At 45.7% G+C, this 12,553-nt stretch overlaps 1 protein-coding gene across 9 annotated transcripts in view; it reads right to left on the bottom strand.

The window, feature by feature from the left end:
• PDE1C (phosphodiesterase 1C) overlaps positions 1 to 12,553 on the bottom strand; it is a 482,123-nt gene that overhangs the window by 430,703 nt on the left and 38,867 nt on the right. For 5 of the 9 annotated variants that reach the window (XR_012074369.1, XM_072964711.1, XM_072964709.1 and 2 more), the window contains exon 1: positions 8,243 to 8,327. The exons of 3 other annotated variants lie outside the window; for them this stretch is intronic. Coding sequence is in view for 5 of the 6 variants with exons in the window: in XM_072964711.1 (XP_072820812.1) it covers positions 8,243 to 8,327 (85 nt within the window). In the remaining variant the exon portion in view is untranslated. Of the gene's footprint in view, positions 1 to 8,242; positions 8,332 to 12,553 lie in introns of those variants that run through there. One more of the 9 variants, XM_072964708.1, reaches the window with a different exon arrangement.

Genomic DNA, 12,553 nt, shown 5'->3' with positions numbered 1-12,553 from the left:
GATGTACATGAACTCACTTAATCCTCCAACACCCTAGGAGACAGGTACTATGATTATCTCCATTTAACAGATGAGCACATTAAGATACAGAATGATTACGTAACTTGTCCAAGATCACACAGCTAATAAAACTGTGAAGCCAAAACTCAAACCCAGGTAGTCAAGCTCCAGAACCCATGCTCTTAACTTCCACACATACTGCCTCTCAAATACAGAAGCACTTCTTAAGCAGGACCATGCGAGGTGCTTCCACAACTATCATCTATTATCATATTTACTGTTTGTTACAAACAAGTCCAGTAACATGAATTGAAGACATAAAGGCTTCATATCACGTCAGGATGGAGCCAACCCAGCAGGGAAGCAGAAACACTTAGAAATCTCCATTCAGCCCCCCATGTCTCACTGGGATTTGATATCACTAAGGAGAAATGGCTCAAGGCAGCTACACATTGACTTGTCTTTGGTGGGAGCTCAGGAGTTATCAAACTCCACTGTATGTGAACCATCACACAAAGTTCTGCACACAAAATCTAGTCTACTTACTTCAAGAATAATTTCAACTCTTCACGAGTCCTACATCCAGTTTGCCTCTGTGTTGCTCTCAACTCTGCAAATTTCTTTCACCCAAAGTCCTGAGAGTGTCTCACTCAGCCATTCCCTGCACCTTCCTGCTCTGGGAAAGCTACCATGGCCTTCAGGACTCTAAGCTCACCACCTACCTGGAGTGGCATGAACTGCAGAGATTTCTGTACCCAACCAGTTCATTTACTGAGGCCCATGTTAAGTGACTTGCCCAGGATTAAGGAGCAAAATAGTAAGAAACTAGCCCTAGCTCTCAGCTCTGAGTCTGGCGTGCGTTTTCTACTATACTGTGCATTTTCACCCTGTGGTTCCCCTGGCCCTTCACAGTGCCTAGTTCACTGCTATATTCAGCAAATGTTTATTAACTCCCAATGATAATAGTGCTGCAGACTGACTGTAACCCTCAAAATTCCTATGGTAAAACCTAATCCCCACTGTGATGGCATTAAGTGGTGGAAGGGGGGGCTTTGGAAGGTAATTATGTTATGGATGTGGAGCCCTCACAAACGGGATGAGCACCCTTATAAAACAGACCCCAGAGGGCTCCCTCGCCCATTCTGCCTTTTGAGGACATAGAGAGAAGACAGCCATCTATGAACCAGGACACAGACCCTCACCAGACACCAAATCTCTCTGCCTTCCCCACCCCCAGAGCTATGAGAAGTAACTCTCTGTTCTGCCAGCCAGTCAGTGATATTCTTACGGCAGCCCAAATGGACTAAGATAACGCCAAGGAGCTCTGCTCGCGTTATCTCATTTAACTGCCCAAGCCAGCAAGGCAGGTACTACTTCCTATGTCCATTTTACAGCTTAGGACACTGAACTTCAACCACGTGTTGCCACCTCTCCGAGAAGGAAGGTGAGATTCAGAATCTGAATCCTAGGCGTCCAACTCCTGAGCGTGTCATATCCTGGACTCTGCTAGGTCCAGTTTAACTATTTTGCTCCCCTTTTCCTTCTGTGTCCCAGGCCAGATTTCCAAGCCAGGGTCAGAAGTTCATTCCTGCAGTGCTCTTCTCCCTCCTCAACCCCAACTTGCCCATGACCCCAGGTGGACCCTGCCCGTTGCTCTGCCAGGTCCATGGAGGCTTGGCAGACAGGCCAGGGACACTACGTGGCCCCGGGAAGTGCATCAGCCCGTGGGAGGGCAGAGGGTGCCCAATGCCCACTCTGCTCTCATTTCCCTCCAGTGTCAGGGGCCAGGAGGCAGCACGGCTTTCCTGGTGTCCACTTCTGCACCGGCACAGACCAGTACTGACCCACCTCTGAGCCTGCCCCAGAGCACACCCAAAGACCCTTGGGATCACACCACTGACCCTCACCTGCTCCCAGCCAGAGCCAGCTCTAGTCACAGTATAATTTCAGGAGACGAGAAGGGTTGCTGAGCAAATGTGCAGTGTGACAGCCAGGCACTGTGCATGGAACTTCACTCCCTGGCCAGGTTCACCCAGGAGAAAGGTGTTACTAGCCCTGTTTATTCTGAGAAGGAAACTGAGGCTCAGAGAAGCTAACTGACTTGCCTGGCCAGCACAGTAAGTCTTCTTGAGACTCCAAAGCCCAGGTTTTCCCACTAAAAGTGCCACCTCTCCACTGACACACATTCCTAAAACCATGCACTGCCATTGCTGCTTGACAATCAGATCCCCATTGTGAGAGCCTTATTCCTCCAGCTTCCCTCTGTTGAAATGCAAACACTGTGAAGAGGGATGCACAATTCCTAAACAGTATCAAGTCTCCCATAATTACAAGAAGCATTTTAATGGCATGTTAGGGTTAACAAGCAATTTGTTCATGCATAACTTCACTCGATCCTCACCACAGCCCCTTAACCAAGGATCACACGCTGCATCTTACATATGAGGAACTGAAGCTCAGACACAGAAGAGGGAGAGGGAGGTGGGGGGAGGTGAGAACCAGAGCAGAGATGGCAAGTCCCAGCTTGCCATCTGGTCTTTCCGGAGATATGAGGAGGGGGAGGAAGGAACTCGGGCAAAGGGAACTGGGAGGGGCCTGTGGAATAGTGTACCTTGGATCCTTATTCAGTCCCTTGCTCCCCACCGTCACCCCCAACCAAGCATACAATGGCCAAAGGTCTTGCCTCCACTCAGACAAACTAGCAGGCAGACAAGACACTCAGCAAGAGAGCACTGAGACCAGCTTGGGCAAGAAAGCCCTCAGCCTTATGCACCAAGGGAGGCCAGGGGCCTCTACCCCTGGGCTGGAGAGTGGGCCACATCCCCAGTGCATGTACCCCAGCCTCAGCCACCCTTGGAGCCCTGCCGCCCCAGAACCCCTGGTGAAAGGAGCATCCACCAGCAGCTCTCCCAGCTCAGGGTGGGTTCCCAGCACCTGGCAGTCCCTGGGTGGTACAGGGAACTCTCAGCCCCTGCCCCTTGGGCCTTTGATTGCTGTCCAGGGGCCCCTTGTTTTTCCTCCTCTGGGACCAGCCCGCAGAGAGAAACACAAGGGCAAGGGAGCCAGCGGCAGTTGCTACAGGAAACGCATCCCTCTGTTAGCAACACGTCTTCTGTACAAGCCTAGAATTTTCCACAACACCACCAGGTTCATTTTTGAGGAAAGCAGCTTCTTCAACACAAACCCCACCAACTTCACATCCTTCCTGCCCATGGCTTCACCCATTTCCTTTTGACACCCTGGAGGTCATCACTGAGGAAAGAAGGGGAAATGAGGGCCCCCCCCGGAGCCCCATTTTCACCAAGACAGATCGAGTGAGGCTCCCTCAGGTGGTTAGAAGAAAAAAGTGTTTTTGTTTTCTGCAGACACACTTCACTTTGGGGGCAAAGGTGTTTGTATTTCAGACAGCCTCATGGAGAAAGTAAGAATCTGCGGATCCACTTAATACAATCCCAAGTAGATAATCAGACCCCAAGAGACAAGGAAAGTTCTTCTGGAAAACAGTGATATTGCAACTCCCCGCCACAACCATTCATTTCATATTCAAATGCTAGTTCACAAGTAACTCACCACAGTCAAATTACACTGGAATTTCTATATATGGCCTTCAATTAATGCTAATCGTTATAATCACTGGCTACAACCATAAATTCAACAGTTTCCTAGGGACGGAAGTCTCAAATCACAAAGGTTCGATGACAGTGCTTTCTGGATGTGGCACATGTTCAACCTCATGGTCTTCCTTCCAGAATCTCCTGACCACATACCCAATTTCATGACCTGAAAAAACTTACAAAGAAGACAGACACAAAACTATTTTCCCTGGGACACGAGGGGAGCGCTGAACAGGCGGCCCTGGTGGAAGGCAGATTAACAAGCCTTGTTTCTTCAACCTGATCTTCCTCCCAAGAGCCCCCCTACTCCAACCTGTGACAACATTCCGCCCTTTTCTTGTTTTGCCCCAGCCTGTGCTCACTCAGTAAACCTGGCAAACTCCCTGATCTGTCTTCATCAGGAAGACAGGCTGGTCTCAAGGCTCGGGCAAAAATAAAGCCTGCTGTGAGAGGCAGCATGACTGGGACAAACCCTGGGCTAAGAAGTCGGACAGATGTGGTCTGAGCCCGACTCTGCCACTCCCTGGCTTGTGACTTCTGGCAGACTACTTCCTCTTGGAGTCCCAGGTGCTCCTTTTCCTAAAACGGCGGTCATAACAGATAACCTTTTCAGAGCTGTGGTGAAAGGTGATCAAGTGAGCTGAGTAAAGCAGCTAGCTCAGTGCCCGGTCCGCACCCCACAGCTACACATGGCGAGTGGCAATGCCTGTTCTCAGTGCAGCTTTGCCTGTTGACGTCCCAGAGTCCCTGCAGCCAGCGGGTAGGCCAATTCAGGAGCCCCAGGCTTCCATGTCAGAGGGAACCATCACAGGGTTTCTCCATGGGGCTGGCACTGTTGTTTAGGGCAATTCCTCACTGGGCAGGACTGTTCCTATACTGCAGAACGTTTAACTTCTCTGGTCTCTGCTATCTATAGAGCTGTCTCCAGCTCCCCAGAACTCAACTACTAAAAGTGCACCATACAGGTCCAGACACCCCCTGGGGAGTACCACCCCCATGGAGAACCACAGCTGAAGCCTTCTCCCCGCTAGTCTGAGCCAGAAGGGGATGCTTCCCCTTAGCCCAGAAACATCCCTTCAGCAGAGAGACGTTCTATGAGGAGCCCTGCAAGGAAACTTGATTCTTGACCTCGCCATAGGAGTGGATCATGCCTCTCCTTCTGCAGAACCCCTAAGACCCCCGCTGTCCTCACAAGCCTCCCCTGCTAAGAATCTCTTGGTTCGCCAGTACCATAACATAAATTCCTTTAGTAAAGTTCTCTGACCTGGCAATTTTGCATAATTAAGGGGCTAGAAGAGAAAGTGATTCCTAATGACAAAATGTCAGATACCTGAGAAAAAAAGCGATCTGGGCATCTGGACCTCTTTAGGATTCTTCTCTCACACAGTAAGAGGGGGACTGTCCACCTATTCCACCCTGCTGAAACCGTGGGACAAGGTGGCAACCATGAGTGCAGGACCACAAGATATCTGTGTGTTTTCAAAGCAAGTCCTAATGCCACACACTGACGTTGCAGAATATGAGACCCACTACTTAGAAGAAAATATTTACGACATATGTGACAGACAGCATTTGCAAATCAAACATACACAAAGACATATATGTACATGTGTGTATGTAACATATATTATTGATACACATTAATCATATTATATAATTGTTATGTGATTAATAGACAGTAATTACATAAAATATAGCATGTTGTATAATTAATATATAATGATTACAATTATATATTATGTATAATTAATAAGTTGATTACATGTATAATTAACATGTATTATGTACATTAAGGCTACAGTTGACTCTTGAACAACTCGGGGGTTAGGGTTATTTGAAAAATCTATGTTATGACTTACTGTCAGCCCTCTCTATATGTGATTCCTCGATATCCCCAATTCCACATCCACAGATTCAACCAACTGTGGATCCTGTAGTACCAGAGTATTTGCTCTTGAAAAAATTTGTGTATAAGTGGACCTGCACAGTTCAAAACAAATTACTGAATATTATGATTGCATTTTGTTTCAAAATTGTGTATATACAAAAAAGTACTGGAAGTATATACAAGAAATATTAATAATGTTTAGTATTGAGCAATAAAATTACAAGTGATTTTTTTTCTTTCTTTTTGATCTAAATTTTCTAAAATATCTCTTATAGCACTTTGTAATTTCTACTTTGTAAAAGGTTACATATGAATATATCATGTCACCCAAGAGTACAAATTCCTTGAATACCTAGTTCTAAGTCTGATTTATCTTCATAAACTCCCCACGATATTAGCTTGGGGTCTGGAAAAATTACAACCATTACAATTCATTGAATGTTTGCCATGTGGCAGGCATTGTACTAAATTGTATCTTTTAATGCAGCAAAATTCAATAAGCACTTGTTGAAGGAGGGAGGGAAGGAGCGGGGCAGATGGAAAGCAGTGAATGAATAAATGCTCCAAGATCTGAAACAAGCTGGCAGCTTTCTCACTAGGAAGTAACCAGCTTACTTGTGAGGTCCGTTCTGACTAGCAGCCACACCAATGTGTCAGATCACTTCCAGTGAGGATGGGGGCAAAAGAGGGAAGGAGTTAGGTAGGAAAGGGCACTACTGTAAACCTGGGGTTCAGAAGCCACACTTTCTGGGGGATAAGATTTCACAGGGAACTGCCAGGTAAAACTTAAAAATCATTTTTGGAAGCTTCCTTACCAGACTAACATAGCAATGGCCTTTTAATGAATCACTTCTAACCTTGGCAACATTTAATTCATTTCTACGAAAACTCTCAAATACCAACATCACCATTAGAGGGTGAAAGATAAATTAGACACAGTCTCATCTTTATAAAGAATTTCTCATGCAAGGAGGACAGCTAACAGTTGCTGAAATAAGTGATTAGGGGTCGAGTGTAAGCTCTCACAGAGAAGTAGGAGGCTAAGAGGAGTGTGGAGGGAGAAACTCTCATGGGAAAGGAGAGCAGAGGAGGTGGCAAGAGCCGAGATAGACAAGATTTCTCAGTGCAGATTCGGGGGAACAGCATGCCTGGCTGAGGGAACAGCCCAAGCAAAGGCTCTGAGGGATGGAATGTGGGCAAGGGCAAGCAATGATGAATGTGTAGAAGAAACAGGCTTGAAGAGACAGCTGAGGCAGGAAAGGCAAGTTCAAGCCAGAATGGAGAGCCTTGGGAAGCAGGAGGAGTTCAGACTTAATTCTGGAAGTAACTTGTTCAGTTCATGCCCCAGAAATCTTGGGCCACTTCATTAGAAGGAGCAAAAGTGATCCAGAGATGAACTTCTCTCCAGCCTCTTCTTGCTCCTGGCAAAATCCGGCTACACCACCAAAAAGCACATTAACAAACCCCCTACTTTCAAAGGCTTTGGAGTTAAGTTCAGACTTTAAGCCATGGTGACCTGAGCACACACAGAAGTCCAAATGCTGGAGCAGCTCCTTGGCACCTAGCTCTGCCCTGCGGTTCTCCAAACTCTGACATTCCAAAAAGGAAGCCTCCCTCCTGGAAAGATGAGGAGGCAATCCCTGACCAGCTGGTTCAAAATAGTGCGTGGCATAGAACGGGTAGTAAAAGCACCAAGAACTGATCTCTTCAAATTCAGCTTCCAGAGGGTTACCCCTGTGGTCCTGCTCCCTCTAACAGCTGTGAAGATAACCCCAGCCCCTTCTTGTACTCCTCCTGGTAAAGAGTTTGGGAAGGAAAGAAAACAGGGAGCCGCCTGGGAGTCCAGAAGACAGGAGACAGATTTTTCTCAAATATTTTAGTAACATGATACATCCTTCCCTCCCTGCCTTCTTCCTTCTCTCTCTTTCTCTATTTCTCTCTCTCTCTTTCTATCTTTCTCTCTCTCTCTCTCTCTGAATGTGCCTCTTTTTCTGCTTTGTCTTTCCTCTCTCCCTCCCTCCTTCCCTTCTCTTTCTCTTCGTGTGTCCCTTTCTTCTTGTTTCAACTTTTGTAGAAACTATCCTTCAGTCTCTCTCTGAATCTGTCTCTACATGTCTGTCTCTCAGCCTCTGAATCTCTCGTTTCTATCACTATCTCCACGTCTTTGTCATTCTGTCTCTCACTTAGTCTCTGTCTTGGCGTCTCCATCTTTGTATTTCTGACCTGGTGTCTAGGTGTTTCTACTAATGTCTCTGTCTAGATGTCTCTGTCATTCTGTCTCTCCATGTGTCTCTCTACGTGTCTCTCTGCCTTATTGTCTGTCATGCCCTCGTCTTTCTGACTTCCCCCTCCGGTATTTCTGTCTCCACCTCTCTGACTCCATCCCTGTCTCGATTCCTCCTCTCCCAGCTTGCGTTACTAAAATCGCAGCGAGGAAATCGAGCGGTTCAGAAAGGTGTGATCCTAAAAACCAGCTTCGGCGGAATGCCTGGTTAGTGCGGCGCAAGGGGCGCCGCGGAGGCAGCCCCGGGCGCAGCGACAGCCCCGGGCGCAGTGACCGGGCCACACATGCGGCTCCCCAGCCCTGTCGCCACTCCCCGGGTCTCCCGCCTGGCGAGCGCCTCGCGGCCCAGACCGACCTCGGACTGCCCCCTTCTCTCCGCTCAGAAAGGACCCTCCCCGCCACCGGGAAGGGGGTTTGCCCAAGCCAGGAGTTGAACAGAGGATGAAAAGTTCTCACCGATGGTGAAGCTGTAGCCATCGATGCTGAAAGTGGCGCTCCGGCATTTTTTGAAGCCCTCTTTCCTGTTGCTGGTGTCCGTCATGGCTCGGCCGGCGGCGTCCCGGGGTCCCCTGCGGCGGAGCGCGCAGCCCCGCGCCGGCGCCCCGCACTCGGCCGCGTCCCCTCCCCCGGGCGCGCGGCGCGCTGTCCCTGCAGGTCCGCCGCTCGCTGTGAGCGGAGCGCGCCGGCTGCAGGCGCCGGGACCGCGAAGTCGACGAACGCAATAGGCACACGGCGGAGCCAGCGAGCCTCGCTACTGCCCCATCTCCAATGCCAGGTTCCAGCTACGACGAGAGGAGTACTAAGAAAGGGAGACAAGGCGCACCCGTGCGTGCGTCTGCGGGCTGGTGGGGGGTGGGGGGGTGCCGAAACCCCAGTCTTCGCCAGCCTACTCCCTGGGAGCCTCTGAAGCCAGCGCGTTCCAGGCACGTCTGTTTTCTATCTCATCTTCGCCTTCCCCTCTCTGGAGGATGGTGGGGTTTGGGGACCCAAGGGAATGGTTAAGATTCGGCGTCGTGCTTCTGCTAGATGTTTTCTCTGGCAGGCAGGAGAGCTCCCAAAAAGCACACCAACAGATGGAAAAGCAAACATCTAAGCCGGTCAGATGTTGCCAAAGTTTGTTCCAAACAAGGAAGTTGGGAAAAATCGCCACGCCCACTTCCTCCCAGCAGCTACCCCCTTAACAAGCCTGGAGCCCCGCTAAGGTTACTTCTCAACAGTCCCTAGGCAGAAGACAATTATCAAAGTAATCCATACTTGTGGCTATGCACTTTCACGCAGAGGCTCTACGACGTCCGAGTTCTACTCTGTTCCAAAAGGCTTGTCCGAGCTCTTTCGAATTTGGTTTTGCCAAAAAGACTCCTGGAATTTGTGTTGCCAAATAGAGATTACTGGAATTTGTGGAGTTGAGAAAGATTTAACCAATCCTACAGCTAACCCTCTTGTTACAGAAGAGGAAACTGAGGCCAAAAGGGGCTTTACTAAGGTCCTACAGCTAGAAAGTGGCAGCATTTGGATACAGAAGTTTCATTTTATGACACAAATCAATCACTGTTCCTTCCAGTACCAGAAATGACTGAGTTAGGCAAGGTTTATACAGGGGAACTCACTCCCTCCAATGGCAAGCAACTGCTAAGGATTTACAGTTGCACTGTTCTGTGTCAGGGGCTGGGGAGCTCACTTAAGTGATGAGACCAGAGCTGAGTCCTTTGGTGCGGTCCACCCAGTGTAACACAGGGGAATGACAGTGCTGTGCTCAGGCTATTAGGGGACTACAGTTAATTTAACCTCACTTGTGATGGAATTTGACATAATTACTGAACACCTGTCAATATTAACATAGTCAATCAGGTATATCCCCAGTTGTTTCTGAGTTTAGAGAGCAATAAGTCCACATGTCTTCAGAATCTAACTAATACTAGAAAAAGGTACATATAGACACCTGGGTGGTATCCTACATGCAATTTCAGGGAAACCATAAAACCCTCAAGCCCACTGGAAACCAGGTTGATAAACATCTCAGTAATTGAATTCTCTTCAATTCACCATATATTTTTAGAAAAATGGGTATTTTTTCCAGATGTAGTTGGAATTTCAATTATAAGTTCTCTCCAGGAAGACCTACAACTACAGTCACATTGATAGCTTGCTTAGGTTAATGGCAAGATTAACCGACCCAAAAGGCAATGGGTGCCACAGACCTCACGTCACACAGAATGGCACGTCTCAGCTTGGGAGTCAGGGGCTGCTTCATACCCTGAGGTGCTCCTTGAGAATAGAACTGGCACAGAAACAGACTCACAGACATAGAAAACAAACTTAAGGTTACCAGAGGGGGAAGAGGGTGGGAAGGGATAAACTGGGAGTTGGAGATTTGCAGATACTACTATATATAAAATAGATAAACAACAAGTTTATACTGTATAGCACAGAGAACTCTACTCAATATCTTGTAGTAACCTATAATGAAAAAGAACATGAAAACTAAACCAAGACAGCCAAGCAGATGAGTGGATCCAGTGCTCTTGCATGTATATGTATGACTGAACTATTATGCTGTACACCAGAAATTGACACAACATTGTAAACTGACTATAATGCAATTTTTTAAGAAAAAGAGAGACTGGAACTGGTTACAATGTGAAAGCATGAAAAAGGCTGTAAGGACAGACAGACCTGAGTATGAAATCTGTCTCCACTTACTAGCTATATGACCTTAAGCAAGATGCTAGACCTCCCTGAGCCTGCTTTTATTATCTTACCATGAGGATTAAGTGAGAGGAAACGGGTGAAAACCAGGCATGCAGTGGGCATTTAGTTATTGAGATCAGTCACCAGGTGATTCACAAGTTTCATTATGTTGACACCATGGAAAATTCTTCTTCATAACAAGAATATATTTTTGTTATTTTGATCATCATTAATTTTAAGTATAGAAAGTTTTTTATATATAACATGTTACATATAATGTATTTTTAATACAGTAACCCCCAAAATTTTCTTACAGTTCTCATTTCTCTGTATTTCTCTCATTTTCCCAAACCTTTAGCAGAAGCACCTATCTTCTTTGGTGTCACCATAAGTTCTGGAATGAGGAGCCTGAAAGCCCTGAGTTATAGTCTCCTATGGTAATTTATCAAGAAGAAAAATCCCAATATGATGGAAAATTTTCCTTGAGTGAGTGAAATTAAAACTTAGTATTTAATCATTCTTAGCAGAAAAGCTTTTAGAAATATAATCTATAAAAATAATAACAATGTGATCATTTATCTGTCCCCTAAAGACTGGTAAAAATAACTTGCCTGAACAATTAGAACTGTTTTTAAATTGCTTCTCCCCAGAATCATTCTCTCCCTGGTTTTAGAGACTGCACACCTACAGAACCACTGAATGCACTGCTTCAACTGCAGAGTCTTAAAGCAGCCTTCTCAGTGTGGGGCTCTTACAACAAACCAAATGAAGTTGAATGTTGACATTACATAAGCCAAGAAAGAATGAGTTCAAGACTAAGATAAAAAAAAAAGAAAGAAAAAGCATTGCTTTTGCTTGCTTTTTCAGAAATGCTCCTTTAAGAATATCTGTGAAGTAAGAAAACTAAACTACGACAGCCAAGCAGATGAGTGGATCCAATGCTCTTACTGTTAGATCGGGGGTTGGCAAACAGACCTGCAGGTCAAATTCAGCCCATCACCTATTTTTGTAGGATCTTCAAGCTAAGAATGGTTTTACACTGTTAAGTGATTTAAAAAAATTCAAAAGAAGAATATGTGACACATTAAAACTACATGGAATTCAAATTTCAGTGTCCACAAATAAAGTTTTATTGGAACATAGCTACTCAGTGTGGGACTCTTACAACAAACTAAATGCTCATTTCTTTACATATTGTGTATGGCTGCTTTTAAATCAAAAGGCAGAATTGTGCAGTCATGCCCAAGACTGTATGGCCTGCAAAGCCAAAAATATTTGCTATCTCTCCATTTACAGAAAATGTTTGCTGGCTCCTGGATTATAGTAAATACTATACACCTGTCGAGGTTTCGATAACTTCTAGTTTTATTATATTTATTTTTAAATAAATTTGGAAGGTAATTGATCTTTTTTTAATTACTGGAATGTATTCTAACAAGGAAGGCACAGCAACAAATGTTTGATGAATGAAAGAAGGAAGGAAAGAAACAAGATGTATAATAATAGTTTGATCCAGTAATTACCTAAGATTAATTGGGTTAAAATTAACTTCTCCCAAGATGTAATGCATAAGCCTGGTTTCATCCCAAGAAGTAGAATAGGAACTGAACTTAGTACCTAAATCAATTCATAGCTCATGGATCAAATAATGTCCTTCAAAATATAACAACTATATATGGAAAAATTAAAATCTGGCAGGACACTCCTCTGACTCAGGTGCTAATATCAAGTCCTTTGATATTCCCTATGAAAGGGGCTGATACCTGTTTCTATATAAGAGAAAGAATGTCAACGGCAAGTACTTATTGTTCATTGGTTTTTAAACCTCTAGGAAAACATGAGACTACATGTAGCATATGTTACTAAAAAGTCATGTTACTAAGAAAATAACTCTTTATCTGTCATACCAAACAGAAGACAGCTCCTGAGCACTTCATTAATGCATTTCAATCATTCTCAGGTAGGAAGCCATCTACCATTTGGAATTCTCCCAATAGCCAATGGCCCAAGAATTGTAAACCCAAGCTACCCCAAAAGAAGCATTGCTCTTGGCCCTCAGGGCCAGTCACTAGGCTCTCT

Source organism: Vicugna pacos, chromosome 7 (assembly GCF_048564905.1).
Source record: "Vicugna pacos chromosome 7, VicPac4, whole genome shotgun sequence".
NCBI classification, from domain to species: Eukaryota; Metazoa; Chordata; class Mammalia; order Artiodactyla; family Camelidae; genus Vicugna; species Vicugna pacos.
This window is presented reverse-complemented; position numbering and strand designations above follow the sequence as displayed.